We start from the raw sequence: 17,763 nt of genomic DNA, 5'->3' as shown, positions 1-17,763 counted from the left end.
ACACTGGTTTAAGAAATGGATCGTATGGTGGTAAATATTTACCGATGAAAAACAGACAAAACCGGTCTCTGTTTTTTTTGGTATTACCACTTGGCGCATGCGCATTGAATCGAATAAGACGAGACCTTAGGTATCTTTTAATATTTTATTAATTTTTATACACTTATAGGCCCTAATTAGGCGTGAGCTATTCTTTCCCAACTTCAATTAACAATTCAATTTTCAATAATAAACACCATAATCGATAACTGTATCGTAATTGTCATGACATACAGTATTAATTATATACATAGAATTATTTGGCCTACCTAAGCTAGCTAATGCAACGTGAATCGCATAATGGGAAAGAAATTCCCATTTTTTTTTCCAATTATTAAGTACGACATGAAATCAGGAGATGTCTATTTCCCATTGTACGATCCCATATTAGGGTATATACAATAATTTATTACGATATAATTATACGTGGAAGTCGAAAATTAATAAAGTTAAAAAAATACAATCTTCAAAATAGAAACGATAACCGTCATATCTCTTTCAGCTACCGCGTTTAAGTGTCTTGTTTTTATTCTTTGGTTTTCTCAACAGTGCATCGAACATTATCTTTGTACGGAAATTCCCATCTAATGTGTCCCATGAGTTCCTGACTACAGGATCTCAGGTAGGTAAATATTAAATCCTGAAAATTCTGTATGACAGTATAATAGTAATACCTGCTGATCATTTGCTTTGACCTGTACGTTATAATCTAATTAAAAAATAATCATTACGCGAGTCCTTCATTTTTTTTAATACAATCCAAAAAATCTCTAAACATCATTGAAGTTGGATTTTTACAATGGCTATAAGTTCCTTGCGTTTATAAATCTTAACCACGCGCCACCAGTATTTAAAATTGTTCAATAATCATTAACTCCCATATCAATCGAAGCTAATTATGAAATATCCCACGTTTCTATGGGATAAAAAAAATTAACTCAAACAGAATCCAAACAAACGCCATAAATTAATATTTTAATTCTCCTACTTTTCTGTCCCTCCTTTCTCCCATACTCATACACTCCCCCTTAAATCCCCCCTCTTTCCAGATGACAAAAAGACAACAAAAAAGATGACAAGGAAATTCTCAACAACAACATAAACCTTATTTCTTCCCGTCGCCATTACACAAAATTTTCTTAAACACTTCATAATGTTTATAAACGTCTTATCAATATCACGTGCAAACGTCAGTGTCGCCTCTTTGAAAAGGCCCCGTAAGCCCCAAAATACTTGGTACCTCAAGTTCACACGATTAGTAATAATATACGTGACTGTTACCTTCATAAATTGCCTTAATTTACCAATAAACGGTATCCGAGCAAGATCACGCTGATGATCATCGTGTAATAAAAAATAAAAATGATAACCTCAAATTCCATAATCGTCAGATTTATCATGTAAATCAAACATAACCTTACGAAAGCACCACGCAAGGCATCGGGACGCTCTTCCTTTCAACGATGACAAGAAAAAATTTCCGTAATGAAACTTTGTTTTGAATATTCGACCTGTCATTGTTTTATCACAAGCGAAGATACGTATACGCGTCATACTAAATTTACCATTACATAACGAATGTGCCAATGACAGAATTCGAGTGAAAGAATAAGACCAAAAGAAATTCTAGAAATAACCAACCATCATGATAAACAGTCGTGACACATTATATAGAAAGCGCCATTAGCGCTGTCCTTATAGTTTCCTAGCAACGAGTAAAAAATAGTGAGCACACAGATAAAACTGTTAAATTTTTCTCCCACCCGTTATCTCCGATTCTTCATTAATTACGTTCCCTCGTATTCGCCTCTACAGTTCCATTGGTTCAAAGCAGTGAGAGCCATGCGCAGTACCGTACGAACAGTACAATCGAAAGGGGTGCCACGTGACCAAGGGCTCAAGTTCAAAGAGTCATTTCAAATTTTTCATTAAAATTTGAAGGATTCGAATGAAGTCAAGATCGCCACTGTCAAAATTTCGCGTGGAAGACCTAACCCTAACTGATGTGTTGTACAAATAGGCGATTAGTAGTCTAAGTATAGGATGATTTTTTTTTGAAAATCGAAATGAGTAACCGGATTACTCCTTCTCTTCGGCATCCTTAGTCTCAGCTCCTAGTAACGTGGATTTGTCCTCTTCCTGACCGTCCACTTCCGGTTCTTCAAGATTTTTTCGATGGACCCTGGACGCTCTTCTGTGCACGTAGAACATCAGGACGAAGCTCGCTATTGCCAAAACTGCCAGGTATGCAAGTACTACGTAGACCTTGACGGATACCTGGTTGATACCCTGAAAAATTATTTTATTAAAGGTACTTTCTTGACACCTTATATAACGGCTACTATAAGACGCTTCAGTGACGTTGATACTACGGTCTGGTTTCACGATCGAGCTTCTGCTTTGCATAGCTCTGCTGCAACGCGATCAATATTTGTGCACGTGTCCTGATCTCAATTCGACTTCGTGTTACTGACCTTCCACTGGAAGTACGAAGACCCTTCGGCGAACGGCCACTTTTGCTGCCACGGTTTTATCGTTCCTTCGGGAGTCTTGAAGATGAGACCCTCGAGACTCAAACCGTGGGCCAGAACGCTTGTCGTGATGTTACCCTTCTTGTAAGAGGCTATACCGGCCTTCATGTACATTTGGGGTATGGTTTCATTTTCTCGTAACTTTAAAGTGACCCTGGGTAACTTTCTAGAAGGATTCGAAGGTACTTTGGTCGATGATAAGGATGAAATTAAATCCACTGGTGTACTCGATGACAGGATTGTGTCTGTAGGCATAGCAGTGCTTAGAGCTGATAAAATTTTTTGAGTACTAGATAACGAAGCTGCTGTAGTTCTCAGAGACGACGATGATGAGGTTAGGCCTGTGAATGATTAATTAATACGAAATTTAATGATCAGATATATTTTATTAATTCATTAATTACCTTTGACTGTCGCCTCTGTAATGTTTTCCTTCTCTATAAAATTGCCTGTCGAGGTTGTATCTTCGTTATCTTTCCTTCTGTCAAAATCATCTGGTGTATTTTTCAGGGTACCGATGGTCCTACTCTTTTCCGCATCTGTGCTACGCTCTTGACCTTTGCCTTTTGCGTTCGTAAAGACATCCTGATCCACTCGGCCCATTGCCAGGATCGTACCAGCAAATAGATTGTGGTCGTTTTGATTCATTAGAAAGGGCGTCGCGACGCAGGACAATATTATTAGTATCATCAGTGTCCCCATAGTGTATTTGATGATTTTTGGTCGTGGCTTATTTCCAGCTGGCGGAAACCCACTGGCATTGAACTGGTCCGTTTGGGGGAGAATTGTGTATTGAAGGCTGGTATCGCCCTTGCGTACTGTTTTGTACATCTTGGAAATTATTACTGAAATTAAAGAAGGACTCAATTAACTTTTCTCGTTCTGCCATGGCTTCTGTTAATTGATTTTACGTGATTGCAATGAGGGTGGTTGTGTATACACGCACCCTTCAAAATCCACAAGAGACTCAAGATAGGATACCGGAAAGCAATCGATATTGACATTTTTGTTACACAAAATTATTTGCAAACTCTGCTTACCGGCAAGATTGCTTGTATAAGCAAAATTGAGAAGAGAATGTAATGTAGATATAAGGGATTTCTTTGGTAGTAATTTTTTGTCTGTTCGATTAATCCAAAAGGGTAAAAACAAATAATCTTCAATCGTCTGTATTTGTAATGATTGGAGCACGATACTGAATCTTCTACAGTTCGTCTTATGTATGAGGTAGGTATTTATTTATTAGGTGTACTTACGATATGTATTGGTGATAAGATTGTGACGCTATATTATTTTTTATCCGCGTTTTTTCAAGCGAGTTGTCAGAGCGTACGTGATTATCCGGGACAGGGAGAACCTCGCCTGTGAGGAAATATGTATCTGCGCTTGGAAGACGCGCAGGCGCCTTTTTTCAGCACGTAGGGATGAAATCGAGCTGCGCATGCGCTTTGTTTATTTCCGGTAGATAATACAATTTCGAACGGAAATAAGTGCAAGGGAGATAATTACACATGAATAATTAACGAAACCGGATTTATTTTCAATATAAAAATATGTGATACGCTCTAACAAAAATAGACTAGTCTGTGTACTAAATCCTAAAAAAATGGAAGACTGTAATGGGATGTTGCAGAGAATAGAATTTCGCAAGAGTCTATCGTTAATATAACTTTGGTTCAATAAACTTAGCGTCGAGTCATATTTCGGTATATTGCGTAAAATCGCACCAGGATTATTTATTACTGCATGGTAGGCATGGCCGTCGAGGAACTTATATCAGTAACGTCTCCAGATCGCCATAGTTGAGTTATAGTCTTGGTCTGAGTATGGAAATTGACACCCTGTAAGAAAAATATATAAGTAAATAAAACAAGGGATAAATTACAAAGCTTATAAAATTAAAACAAAGAACTTACGTATTTTCCATAAAAATGATTATCGCCCAAAAACGATCCTTTATTTCCAGTGAAACTGAACATTGGCAATGGCACCGGAATAGGTACGTTGATTCCGACCTGACCTGCCTCTATTCTATTGGTAAAAGCTCGTGCTGTGGCACCGTTAGTAGTGAATATCGCAGTTCCATTGCCATATTGGTTTTTATTGATGAGTTCAATGGCTTCCTCCAAAGTGTTTACGTCAAGGCACACAAGAACCGGTCCAAAAATTTCTTCAGTATAGCACCTCATGTGTGTCTGTAACGAATACGAATTATAATAGAAAGTTTGTATTAGAAAAAAAAGGCTTAATGAGCTGGAAAGTGATATTTTTTTACCTTGACAGAAGATAAGACTGTAGGTCCTACGAAGTTTCCATTTTCGTACCCAGGTACGACGATGTCTCTACCATCTAATACCAGATCGGCACCATCCTTAACACCAGACTCCACAAGTTCATGAATCCTCTTCTTAGACTGGGGTGAGATAACTGGACCAAGATCAGTTCCAGGTACATGACCAGCATTGACTTTCAACCTTTTGGCAGCTTCAGCTATGTCCTTGATCCATTCTTTGGATTTCCCAACAAAAATGGCGACCGACAATGCCATGCACCTTTGACCCGCCGCGCCAAAGGCTGCCCCAGCAATTTGAGATATGGTCTTGTTTTTATTTGCGTCTGGCATCACGACACAATGATTCTTTGCACCCATGTTGCACTGTACACGCTTCCCGTGAGCACTGCTTTGCTTGTAGATATATTTACCCTGAGAATTCATAAAACTTCATAAACTCTCCTTGTTTCATGCTTACAATATCAAGATTATATAAACAGATCCTAAACCTACAGCCTGATCCGAGCCTACGAATGATACTGCCTTGATATCAGGATGCTCGCATATAAAATCAACAGATTCGTGCTGGCCGTGAATAACATTTAGAAGTCCCGGTGGAGCACCAGCCTTCGCGAAGAGATCAGCCAAGATGAGGGAAGCTCCTGGTACCCTTTCAGACGGTTTCAAAACGGTGGCGTTACCACAGGCTACGGATATAGGAAATGACCAAAGAGGAATCATTGCTGGAAAATTAAAAGGACAAATCGATGCTGTTATTCCTAATGGAACCTTGTATGAAATTATATCCATATCAGTTGCGACATTTGCTGTGGTTTCTCCCATTTGTAAAGTTGGTATCGATGTGCACGCATCGACAACCTCTGAAAGTAAGAATTGCCAAACTGTATTCTCTTATCTGTTGCAGCATTAGCTTGAATATCGATATATTTGTTCAGAATAATTTATACCCACGTAAACCCCTGAGGACGTCTCCCTCGGCATCCGCCATGGTCTTTCCATTCTCACGGACAATATTTTCGGCAATTTCTTTCTGTAAATAAAAATCAATGTATCATAGGCATATATAAATTATTATATAATCAACCGTATACGAACCGAATGCTCACGAATTAACGCCTGATACTTTAACATTAAATGTTGTCTAGTGAGAACACTGGTATGCCGCCATTTCTCATAAGCTGCCTTAGCACTATCTACAGCGCGTTCCATTTCCTCCCTGGTTGATTTTGGCGTTCGTGAAATAACTTCATTGGTCGCTGGATCATGAACGTCAGTAAATTCCGTAGTTTTGGAATCTGTGTAAATAATATAGATTGTTAATAAATATAATAAATTTAAAAAGCGTCATTTTTGTCAAAGGATCTTTACCCACGAATTGTCCATCTATATACATTTTAACAGCCGGCGCGCTGTAGGATCTCGTGGCGAGTTTCACCTAAAAATAGAAAGGAATGATGTATTATTTTAATCATTAAGAAATGATAGATCCGTGACAACGTAAGAGCGTTAGAAAAACAGTAGAAATCTTATCGAACAAATAAAGTGCACCCCAGGCTATGTTTTCGGATGAAAAACAAGATAACGAACTTTTATTATTTCAAATTATTTACGTCCACAAACGACAAGCCGTTGCTACGATAAGATCGTCATATCAACATGTCTTATCAGACAAGACGTTACAACGGTTATATAAACCCCTCTATTATTAGAACTTATACATATGGCATAATTCCAATATGGCGTCGAAACAAGTGAAAATAATACCGATTTTTCTTAAAATCAATTTGAAATTTTATTTCCTAGCTGTGTGTTCGTTAGTGACTTTCTCTGTTGATGTTTTGTTTTCCAGATTGCTCGTGGATATTACTTCTACTAGATACCAGTGCAATATTCCACAACAACAATATGTATTAGGTTATCAATGTATACGTAGCTCTAGTTCTGTGACAAATCGATACCTATGCGGGTATCATAAATTTCAATTTTCAGTCAGATAATGTGCCAAGCACGACTATTGTAATTCCTCGATTCTCCACTAGATGGTGGTTACCTTAATATGGCACATTTAAAATCTACGTTCCGTACTTCTCTTGTGTCACTCGCCCACTTGTTACCACTCAATTTATCTTGAACTCTTAACATACATGGTTCATCGACCTGAGTAATCTACCGCACGGAACGCTCTAACGTACTCCATTTCTACATTTTTTTCGTGGCATACCTTGCATCTTGCAATTTTAGTAAGGAGCGCCATCATTGCCGTTACTGATCTTTGCGAAGTCGCTTCTCAACTGAGCCATTCGACATAAATAAAGAAGCAAGGAACCTGCGTATGAGCGATAAAGAAATTGATGTTTTTGAAACGAGTATAAGTGTAACGTGACGAATGTTTTTGAGATGCACAGTATTGAGTGAAGATCGAGTGATAATAGACGGCTGCAAAAGGGCGCCACTGTTAATGCATGTATTAACTCGTATTTACAATGTAAAATATGTCAGGCGATTGTTTACTTTTAGAAACTGTATCACGGATATGCTAACGATCACGATTTTTAAAGCAGGCATAATAATTGTTCGTGAACAATTGAAATCTTAATTGCTAACTTCATTCTGCAATTCAATCAAGGTTGAAAGGATGTTGTTGTTTTAGGAATCGTTTAAGATAATTCTTTGGTTTTATATTGCAAAGTGAAATAATTATCCGGTGACTGAGAGCTGAGAATTCAATTTTGTTTATCGTCTGCTAGTGCGCACCACCTTTACGAGTTTGTCACATAGATGGCGCCACCTGGTGCTTCACAGTTTACGAATCTCTTTGTTCTACTATATAATATGACTTTTATCACGTATAGCACCCACGTAACGTACTCTTTTACACCCACTATGAATTTCGCCATGATTTTATGACTTTGGCCTGTGACCGCAAGATTGTCTTGGACATTGAGAGAGATTATAGAGTGCGAATGGCATTCATAGAAATATTGGGAACAAAGGAGCACATATTTCAAACGTAGTATGGGCCGTGACTCGTGCTCGAAATTACTTGTTAAAAGCAGAAGGCCACTCCGCATAGTTTCGCATGTAAACAATTCGACATAGTCACTTCATAGTAATTCGTGAATCCGCTTAATTTCATTCAAAAATGGCTGAAGCTTCTGTAACCACTAAAGTAATCAATGGATACTCACCGTAAGTAACAAATTTCTATTAATTTTAATTTTCTTAGAAAATATTATACATGAAGAAGACATAAAGAATTTATACCAAGCCTTAAAACGCAACTCGTGCAATATTTTCTAATATTGTGCAATAACCGTAGTTTCATGCAGATGAAGATACCAGCTTAGGCTCCGTTCATAAGTGAGCATTAACTTGCAATGGTCATAAACGTTTACCACTTTCATGACTGAAAAATGCGACAAGCCTACTGTAGATCGTTTTATGGTATTTTCAAAATACAGGGTGTATATTAAAAATCTTCTAGATGACAAAGGGCTTTGGTGACTGTTGAAAAATTGTACATTTAGAAATAAGGACCGTTCCAAAGAATTCGAATTTTACGCCTTCTCGCCAAGGCTTATGAAAGAGAACAATTCGAATCGTATTTTCTTCCTTTTACTCAAGAGAGAACGTGTCTATTTGTGGTCGGCGCATCTTTCATAATTTTCTACGGAGAATCCTCAATCCTCCTTTATTTAAAGAAGCAACATGTTATACTCCAGAAAGAGTTCAGAGTCTGAAAGATGACCAGAAAGTTCCAGCAGGTCGGCGTCATTATGGTCGTATCACATTTCACGCGATGTATTATCATTTTTTCTTCCTCTGTTGTAACTTTTCCCAGTAGCTCGTGTCTGGCGTCGCCACTGCTACAACGATACGGCATTAAATAACACTCGACGGTAAAGCCATTAGATCAGTCGACTGCAAACGCAGATTAACAAGTATTTTCAGCTTCGCTTTCATATCGGTAATCTAGAGAGTTCACATTAAACTACTCTATAGCAAGTAAAAGTCTAATCGAATTATACAGATAGAAAATACTTTTGAGATGAATAGGAATGCCACATGAAAAATCTTCTTTACCTTCTCATTAATTCCACTGTCCTGCAACGTTACCTAACTCGGTCGTAGTTGCTGAAAAACAAATCTAATTGCCATCCGTTGCAGTAGATGGCAGATCCCACGATGTCTAATTCAACAGTCACTACACTCGCTCGTTATCTGCTTCTAATTCTGGTAGAATCGCGTGAAAGCGAGGTCACTACGTCCCTTCTCGTCATTCTTATGAAATATCTCAATAAAACGATCAACCGATCTCATCCCGTGCTCAGAAGATATAAAATATCTAAAAGGTAATAAGTCATGAACGTGATCGTGTATACCAAAGCTGTAGGAAATCCGGCCTAGTCCTCACTGCTGCGACAACAACTTTTGCAGGATTACGTAAAGGTTATGTTATCCTGTCAGCAGTGCTCTGTAACGAATTTTGTAACATTGCGAGTCGCGTTGAATATTAAGAATCTGCGTGGTGCAGTGTGTTACACAGTTTTATTATGAGGCTCTCACACCGAACGAAAGGGAGCTCTCACCTTAAATGGAGTGAAAATCGAGAATATACAAAGCAGCCATTTAACGACGCTGCGGGTGCGTTATCGTCGACGAGAGTGGCTTTCAAAATGGTCTGAACATAAAGGCGCACCTTCATAGTCATTGGCTTTGACAATTTTTCACGTAAGTAGTCAAGACTTTCTCGCTCGATTGACTTTGACCTTACTCTCTCATTGAAGACTGCCTCAAAGTTAAGGTCAGTGAAAAGGAGAAAAAAGAACGTTGCCATACAAATTTTTAAGCGATTCCTAACCTCGAAATCTTATTACGTTCTGATTGCTATTACAGTTTCCTGGACGGACTAGTAAATCGAATAGCTTACTTAATAGTCGCTGGATAACTATAAATCTTAAAGTCCTCGACACCTAGACCTTCCCTCTCCTTGGAGTTGATCAAAATGGAATCGAGCTTCCGAAGAAGGTCTCGACGATCTAGGATACAAGGCGATGTCTACTTCTGGAGCGATTCCGTAAGCAGATAGCCGTGAAAGTTCGTCACCTAACCTAGTCGCTTAGAAAGTTTTTTGTTCGCGATGGAGAAGCGTAGAATTCAGCTGGATAAATAGATCTGCGGATTGCGGATATACAGGTAAGATAGGTTAGGTGATATATTACCCGATACATTGAAGTAGACGACTGTACGCATGCAGTCGGTTAAAAATATATAGTAGAAATGGTAATGGTAGTGTAGGACACGTTGAAGAAACTACTAAGTTCCGCGTAATACCAGCTTAATATTCCGCGCAGGGAAACGACCGATTACGAAAGAGAATTGCAAGACACCAGGTAATTCGATAATAATACATGGCCACGTTCATTACGATAAAGGTAAGTAGCTGACTGTGCCCAATATGTTGTAGAAACAAGTATTGTTACAGAAATTCCAATTAATCAATTATATTTCAATATATCTCAGAGCTGATAAATGAAGATGGTCTTAGTCTAATAAGCCACATGCCAGGATGCTTGCAGGGAATATTCCTAATTCTTGGCCAAGTTCCAAATACCAGAGAACTTGGGTTTTTCTACGGATGGCTGTTATCACATACTCACGTAGTGGAAACTTTACTGAGGTATATTTTGGTGACTACAGCAGCTATTAATAACTCTAGTATTGAGTACAGATGCAATCTGAAGAATCAGCTGATGGAAGATCATAACAGTGATAAAGATTAGGATTACGTTGTCGTGGCTATTAATATTAAGGTGAGTTTTCCTACATTCGTAGGAAGTGATTCTGTGCATAAGGCGAGACCTCAGCGGACGCAATTCGCATACTAAGAGTCAGGATACGATCTGTGAGAGTCGACGATTCGTGACCGTTCTCCAAAAGGTGCCGGAGTCCCACAGAGGCCGTGTTCCTCGTTCAATGTCCCCACCTATTGCTTCTAACCTTCGGCTTCGTTTCCCTGTTCCGCGTTCTAAAAATATTTACGCAAGTCGACATTACCGCGATAGGCATCGCCGAGGTCCCGTCTCTTTTACTGAATTTGTTAAGCGAGCACCTTAAGCCAGACAACGTTCATCAACATCTCTACATCGCAGTATCTGAGTGCTGATGCGCTCATTCATGAGCCTACATAATACATGTACTCGGTTCACGAGTGCAACGTGCTTTTTTGACGTTTCCGAAAGAACGAAGTCTTGCACCGAGAGTTACAGTAGATAGTTAGCATATATTTTCGTAATTTTAAGAGAATCCACCTGTGATTTTTTAACGATTCAATTCTTTGTCAGCTGTCAGTAAACGCATTGAACTCGTGGACCGACTATATGCCATAATTAGAATTCTGATAGACTGAACTTTCACGAGGATTCTCATCCGGTTAGAAATTTCGTAGTCCAGGTTACATTACCTTTATCCACGAATCACAGAATTTCCTTGATTTTGCAGGACTGGATATCCAACGTTGAAGCAGTCCTCCAGCAGGAAGTCGCGATCGTGTCTAGAACGCACGTACAGATTGAACGCCATGAAATTCCCCATCGCATAGGTAATCCGCACAGTGGAGTGGCTGTTTGCCCACGCAGGCTCTGGGACTTTTTCTAACGTGACGTCATGCCCGGTTCTTGTTTTGCTACGAACCACGTCTTGGACTTAATGTCTTCTGTAATGACGTTTACTCTTCGGGACGTTATCTCATCGCAGCGATAAAACGATATTCACTAATGACAAAATTTTCAAGAGTCTCCTTACTGGCTCTGTAAAATTCCACGAGTTAAGGACAGTCAGGAAGACGATGTGACGGGAAGTATTTGAAAATCCCGTCAAACATCCGTATATCGTAGTCCTCGTGTAAATCAGCCTTAAACCTTCTGTATTGGAGTTGGAACATGTAAAAAAAAATATTGTCGCCCACATAAGAATAACTATCATGAACGAGTGGAGCGTATCAGGAAGTCGATACGCAAGAACGAACTCTGTGCAGAATGTTCAGACCCCGTTAGTGACTAAAGTCCAGTCTCCATGTAGCGACAGTACCGAAGGATATAAAGGTGCTCAGTATTTTTAAGTCGCTATAACAGATAGTCTAGACTCTGCTGAACCGACAAGATTCATTGAAAGTAACGTGGTTCTAGGTGTTGGGTTGTCGGATAAAGCCACTTTCAATTGTAACGGCAGAAATCCTGCAGGACTTTCCATTTCGAATGGTCGCATTGTTCAAGCTGCTCGTTTCGTTCTACAGTTCGCCAATCGGACGACTCGCCGTCAGTTTATTTGGTTCGTTACGTTGAAAAAGTTCTTTCGCTCGTTGGGCAGTATCTTCGTGGAACCAGTCGAGCATTCATTTTCAATTATTCTTCGGCTTCCTGTAGGACTTTTCATTTCTATGGTGCCGTCACATATACAGCCAGCTTGTGGTACTCGTCAATGTACTCGTTTCTAGGGTACCGACTGATACTCGCTTTCTAGATCTAGAATTACTTTCCTGCGGGCTGATGAACTCTGCCAAGTTCAAGGACGAGGATTTCGCGGTACCAACGTCAGTTGTTATCTGAACTTTATATGCTTCTGCTTTCATATATTTTTATAGATCATTTATTTGCACTCGATACAAGCAATTTACAGACTTCTGAGTGTTCACGCCGTGCGCTCAGCCAATGCGTTCCATGAGTTACTTTCGTTACGGTCACGAAGACTCTTGAACTTTCCATTTCATCGATGCTTTCTCCAAATAGATGTGACAAATCATTGCTTGCGTTTTATACGGTCTATCTGGAGTATTTTATGTTACAGGTAAAGAAAAAAACTCTGATTAGTTGCACAGTTTTCTTTGTGATTAATTAGCATTGCACTTGGACTTGTGATTTCATGAAATTGACATTTAGTGCCGGTCTGATTGAGATTTGTAATCATTCAGGAAAATTTCATATCATCTATTTACTTGGCAAACTTTTCTTTAATTACCGACAGACGGTAGGATAGGTTAGTGTCTTGGATTAAAATTTATGCGTTTGTCAATTATGGGAAATATATGTTTGCATTTTTTGCTTGAAATCACCTTCGACCTCTTGGATCATTAGATTTCCGTGTCAAAAATTTACTGGTGATTATGGGTGACACTTAGAATTATCTAATTAGGTTTGCAATTGGGTCGTCCTGACGTCATCTTGACCTGTTAATCCTAACTACACACCTGGTCAGGTGCAAACCACCTGTTTACTGTTAACCTTAGGTCGCGTACAGCTGAGTTCGACAAGTGACCTTATCGAGGTAATGATGTAAAGTTAGATACCCTTTAGAGCATTTAGAGGTTTTGGGTTAAGTAACATCAACCGGGGTCAAAGTTTAAGTATATTTTCGGTCAGAGTGATATATTACATATTTGAAATTTTATCAGAAATACTGATATATCTTAATATAATAATCATATTCAGGTTTTTCATACACAGCCGTATACTGTAGGTCAACAACGGACTTTGATTTACAGTCTGTATAAAATTTATTATCGAAAGACTAATAAAGTCGTCAAGGCTCAAGCTTTCCTCTGCCATTAACGAAGATTAAAAAATGTGGTCGATAATTTATTTTAGACAAATATGAAATAATTTTGTCAAGGTCGCATAGATATAAATATCCGTTTCGCCACCGTGATAATTTTACTTAAAAAATTGCTCAATAATGTCCAATAACAATATTATTACCAGTAACCAAAGTAGCTCATCCAAAGGCACAGCTCGTATCGGAGGCCTCGCGGCAAAATTTTAAAAGTCAGGCGCACCAACTTTCGTGGCCAGAGCCTGCGATCCGTACCGGTCGTTCAAAGCTGTCGGGATCCGACACAAGATTGCTCAATGTTTTTGTCGTCCGCATGCCTCTTGGACTTTCGCTTTCGAAAACTCACTTCGTCGACTTTCTTTTTCCGTCGTCGATCTGGCTATTTTTAACAATTAACCACTCGCCGTGTGGTCTGATTTAGTTAGTAGAGCTCGGCCGGTCGGTCGGTACAGTAGATACCTTTGGCCGATCCAAAGGCTCCGTATAGATATTCAAAATTAACGGCATTTTATTCAACGAACGTGAAATAAATAGCGCGAATCACGTGGAATCTCTAGTGAATCTTTACTTCTGTTAATTTTTTACAATACAACTAACACATGACTATATACCTCGAGTGGGGCAAACGTGTATGATAAATCATCGTGCGCACTCTTCTAATAAACACAAATCTTATCGATAACATTACTCGGTATGCACACAAGGAAACATCGAGACGACTGCGGAGGTCCGATAAAGTATGGCGTGACCGGTCCCAGGATTTCGAACCCTATCCCATATTGACTACGACTTCGAGCAATCTTATCAGAAAATTACTTTTTTATCAAGGGTATCAAGCCGCGCCGTAGCTCGCTGTGTTGTTAGTCTACTCGTTCTTGCTCACTTCGAGACATAACCGCATAACGTATCTATGGATAAGGGTTAACAACATTATTTTTTACTGCCAATTATATACTGGCTATGCCAGTAGCGTACTATGCGTCCTGACACCAAAACGATATTTATGCATCAAAGCGACGCTGAGAAAGTTCCGATATGTCTAGATACTATTACGTCGATGAACAGAGTAAAAAAATATAGAAAATATTTACAGTTTTTGTAAAGAATCTTCAGAGTTGTCATTCTTCTCATGTAGCACATGCGGATGTATACATATACAGATATCGTTAAGCTATAAAGCTCTAGTACACATTGAGTAGCTCCCACGCTACGTTCGGACGTTTATTAAAAATAAACGCAAGGAAAAGTCTAGCCGCGTCGGTAGAACGCGCGTCTGCTACGACTGTTACAGTAGCGCGCATGCGCGTAACCATGGCAACGAGTTCGCAATCGGCGATGGCGGCGCGAGAAAAAGATGCGACGCTCGAGCGTCGCGACTCCTCTTGCTACAGCAGCTTCGTCAAGGACTTCTTTAGTACGTCGTACGTAAACCGCGCGGCCGCGTATGTACACAACGCATCAAGTTAAACGAACAGTCACCGGGAGAATCATGTGTGGTAGCGTAAACAGTTGTAGGATATTAAATATAAAAAGCGACGGTTAATGATGCGGATGAAAGTAAAGGCGGGAAATTGTTTAAATTGAAAACAAAATAACATCAACACAATGCCAACAACACAGAATCCATGGGGCGAAGGACGCAAGCTGCAATATGATTGTATGAGCGACGTAAGTCGACACGCGGCTAAACATTGTAAACGTAAAATAAAACTATCGCATGATAAACCTGATTCGATCGAACACAGTACACGTACGCAGAAAACGGGCTGATAACTCGTGGGTGGTGAGAAAGCGTATGCGTTTCGTTAATAGAAAACTAGTTGTTTGGTACATATAGAGACGCAGCTGCGTCCATCTTCTCATAAACAGCAGTATAATAAACTCCAGCCCATGAAGAAGCTTCATTTCGCAATATAAGGATGAATTTGCTCTTGGCTGTTTTATCGTCATGATAAATTTACGTCTTCCCCACTCTCCGTACAACCTGGACAGTTCGCGTCATCTCATTACGCCGATGTATATGCACGCCTAAATACAGAGCTATTCAGTTTAATAAACTCGAAATTTATTATAAAATTACGTCCACGACACAGCCAATTCGACAAAGGGTTATCCACCCACGATTTTGCCGATCGCTATGTGTGTCTCTCACGGCGGCACGTACGCCCGCATAAGACCGTCTCTCTCGCGCTCGCAGCAGGTATAAGGAAATTCATAAAATCTCGACCTCGAACCTACCACGATCTCTCGATCTCCTTACCCGGTTAAACATGGAATTTCGTAGAAGTATTATGATAATTGGCATATCTCTTACTGATACGTTTAAGCTGAATGACTCTGTATACCTATGCTCGTGCACTGCGTAGAAAGTTCATTCTTTGTCCCTGTCCTTTAGCTCTTTCCCTCGTTCTTCCATCTGCTTCACTCCCTCTCCTGACTCCGTGTTGCTCTCTCGCTCCCACTCGTTTGCGTGCGCCTATGCACGCTCTGTCTGTATACGTGTCTCCCTCTCTACCGCTTGCCTACAGTCCGTCCGTCGTAACCTTGCACCATGGATGCAAGACTTACCAACCGCGGTAAAGTCTGCTCTTTCTTCTCGGCAGGGATGTATTTTCTACGTGCAGTTGGCATCCGGTGTGACGGTAACCTCGAGGACGAAGTGAAAGTTCATACTCATGGAAGAATTCGTACGTTGCTAACCCATTTGAGGTTATGTCCAAGAAAATAATAACGATACGGTATTGTGCAACGTTAATAAGACCTTATTGAGGCGAGTACAAAGAGTGAAAAGTAATCAGGGACAGACGGAGAGAGAAAAGGAATAGCATAGACAGGCAGACAGTAAGACAGAGAGTGAGGGAGCTGAATATACACAGGACTGACTCGAGTCAAATGTTAGCCAGTGCACGGCGATGGAACGTCTTTAAGAGCAAGGAGGGACTTATATAAGAAAGCAAGATGGCAACCGGTTGTCCCTGAGCCACGACCGGCGTTTATTTGCGCATTTTTATCTATTTTTCGAACCCGCCAAAAAACTTCGCGCAGCCAGTTTGCCGGTTCTCGCGCAGGGCTGTTCGTAATCTAGGGTCCCATGGGCCCGACCTGTATATACGCCACGTTTATGTATCATGCTTATTAATAAAACGGCTGAAAGATTGACTGTTATTTTTTTTTTATAACCTAACCTACAAGGTCTTCCACCTTTCGTTCCTCGATCACTTCGCCTCGTAACTGAATACTACCGAGGTGCGCACGTATCACGGTATAATAAAAGCCACCTATGCACACTGATAAAAAAATATAACCTCTCAAATCCAAAATCATTCACTGGCACTTTTCGTTCAAAACAAAAGTCAAACCGTCTCGTGATGTAATATTGAAACAAACCATTTCGTCCGACCTAAGCGTATAAGCTTGATATACGGAGTGCGTTTACTCGCAATATTTACCCACATGTGTGGCACAGCTCGCGCGAATACGCGATATGTTTGCCGTGTCATCATTAGCTGGCACGTAGAAAAATACATTCGAAGTAAGACGACACTAGGTGCGTAATACGTTCGAAAATAGTGAACCGTCCACGGCATACAGGACGTTTTAAAACCACTGACTGTAATATCTTTATGTACATCGTGAAAACTGCAAAAATCCTTACCGGTCTTTTAATTTACGTCCGATAAAAATGGCCGACCACCAGAATCTACTCGTTTTAGCTTTTTTACGCTGTCTTCGCCAATCAATTAATAATTCAACAAGATGGAACTATACGGGACTCGGGAGTTCCCGGCAAGCAAACCATTAATCCAAGTCAGTCTTTTTTTTTTGGCGTAGGCAATTTGCAAGTGCTAATCTAGCGACTGTCCAAACTGGACTTCTCTGTATGTGTTGCAATGCAATTGAATTAGGTATGAGAAAATATATATATATATTTAATTATAATAATATTAATATACCAAGTCCACTGTACCAACCAATGCCTAATGGCTGATTCACAATTCGATTCGGCTGTTTTAAACTCGTCACACGGCGTGAACAGTGTTTCACGCTTACATGCGTATATGCCAATGAATCATTTCTTGATGTCGTTTACGCATACATTTATTCCCCACCTTTTTCCATACCTAAACTCCAGTTCTTTCTTTCTGTCGTTTCTTCGCGTACGTAACGAGGCGACAGACGCGCATGGGGCGTCGCTCGATGCGCACGGGATTTTACGTCTGCGTTGCCTACATGAGTACAGGCACGTTATGAGTGCGAGGCTTTGTGTGACAAGACGGTAGGAGGAGGGGAATT

At 40.0% G+C, this 17,763-nt stretch overlaps 2 protein-coding genes and 2 long non-coding RNA genes across 12 annotated transcripts in view; 2 read left to right on the top strand and 2 right to left on the bottom strand.

Moving 5' to 3' along the window:
- Positions 1-126: 126 nt before the first annotated feature.
- On the bottom strand, positions 127-3,968 carry LOC107264203. Its single transcript, XM_015732211.2, has 4 exons — positions 3,827-3,968; positions 2,975-3,415; positions 2,514-2,911; positions 127-2,328 (listed from the first exon to the last, which is right to left on the bottom strand). The coding sequence occupies exons 2-4, from the start codon at positions 3,399-3,401 to the stop codon at positions 2,119-2,121; spliced, it is 1,035 nt and encodes a 344-aa protein (XP_015587697.1). The 5' UTR covers positions 3,402-3,415; positions 3,827-3,968; the 3' UTR covers positions 127-2,118.
- Positions 3,969-4,088: 120 nt separating this feature from the next.
- The window catches only part of LOC107264201 (probable methylmalonate-semialdehyde dehydrogenase [acylating], mitochondrial), a 29,902-nt gene continuing 16,227 nt past the window's right edge, over positions 4,089-17,763 (bottom strand). Inside the window, exons 1-8 of one of the 4 annotated variants that reach the window (XM_015732208.2) lie at positions 7,085-7,203; positions 6,232-6,298; positions 5,959-6,158; positions 5,815-5,893; positions 5,356-5,723; positions 4,846-5,274; positions 4,487-4,765; positions 4,089-4,411 (exon numbers count right to left, since the gene is read on the bottom strand). In XM_015732208.2, coding sequence (XP_015587694.1) covers positions 4,310-4,411; positions 4,487-4,765; positions 4,846-5,274; positions 5,356-5,723; positions 5,815-5,893; positions 5,959-6,158; positions 6,232-6,298; positions 7,085-7,120 — 1,560 coding nt within the window. In that variant the 5' untranslated portion in view covers positions 7,121-7,203 and the 3' untranslated portion in view covers positions 4,089-4,309. Of the gene's footprint in view, positions 4,412-4,486; positions 4,766-4,845; positions 5,275-5,355; positions 5,724-5,814; positions 5,894-5,958; positions 6,159-6,231; positions 6,299-6,913; positions 6,944-7,084; positions 7,204-17,763 lie in introns of those variants that run through there. The other 3 variants (XM_025081383.1, XM_015732209.2, XM_015732207.2) reach the window with 3 other exon arrangements.
- Positions 7,428-14,555, top strand: LOC107264204. Of its 6 annotated transcripts, none has more exons than XR_003058641.1 (5): positions 7,428-8,052; positions 9,031-10,059; positions 10,218-10,298; positions 10,387-10,676; positions 11,365-14,555. It is a non-coding gene; the product is annotated as an uncharacterized LOC107264204 (long non-coding RNA). The 6 variants fall into 6 exon arrangements; XR_003058642.1 differs by lacking the exon at positions 7,428-8,052 and having other exon boundaries at positions 8,059-9,215; positions 9,301-10,059; XR_001536864.2 differs by lacking the exon at positions 7,428-8,052 and having other exon boundaries at positions 8,061-9,667; positions 9,760-10,059.
- Positions 14,562-16,629, top strand: LOC112493826. Its single transcript, XR_003058652.1, has 2 exons — positions 14,562-15,138; positions 16,074-16,629. It is a non-coding gene; the product is annotated as an uncharacterized LOC112493826 (long non-coding RNA).

This window comes from Cephus cinctus, unplaced genomic scaffold (genome assembly GCF_000341935.2).
Source record: "Cephus cinctus unplaced genomic scaffold, Ccin1 Ccin1_scaffold0168, whole genome shotgun sequence".
In the NCBI taxonomy this organism is placed as follows: Eukaryota; Metazoa; Arthropoda; class Insecta; order Hymenoptera; family Cephidae; genus Cephus; species Cephus cinctus.
The sequence above is the reverse complement of the archived record's forward strand: the minus strand, read 5'-3'. Positions and strand labels throughout refer to the sequence as shown.

Excerpts from the sequence above, each read along its gene's own strand:
- LOC107264203 (XM_015732211.2), bottom strand. The coding sequence starts at position 3,401 with ATGTACAAAACAGTACGCAAGGGCGATACCAGCCTTCAATACACAATT. Across the intron at positions 2,912-2,974 it reads TACAGAGGCGACAGTCAAAG|GCCTAACCTCATCATCGTCG; the intron begins GTAATTAATGAA and ends AATCATTCACAG. Across the intron at positions 2,329-2,513 it reads CTTCGTACTTCCAGTGGAAG|GGTATCAACCAGGTATCCGT; the intron begins GTCAGTAACACG and ends ATAATTTTTCAG.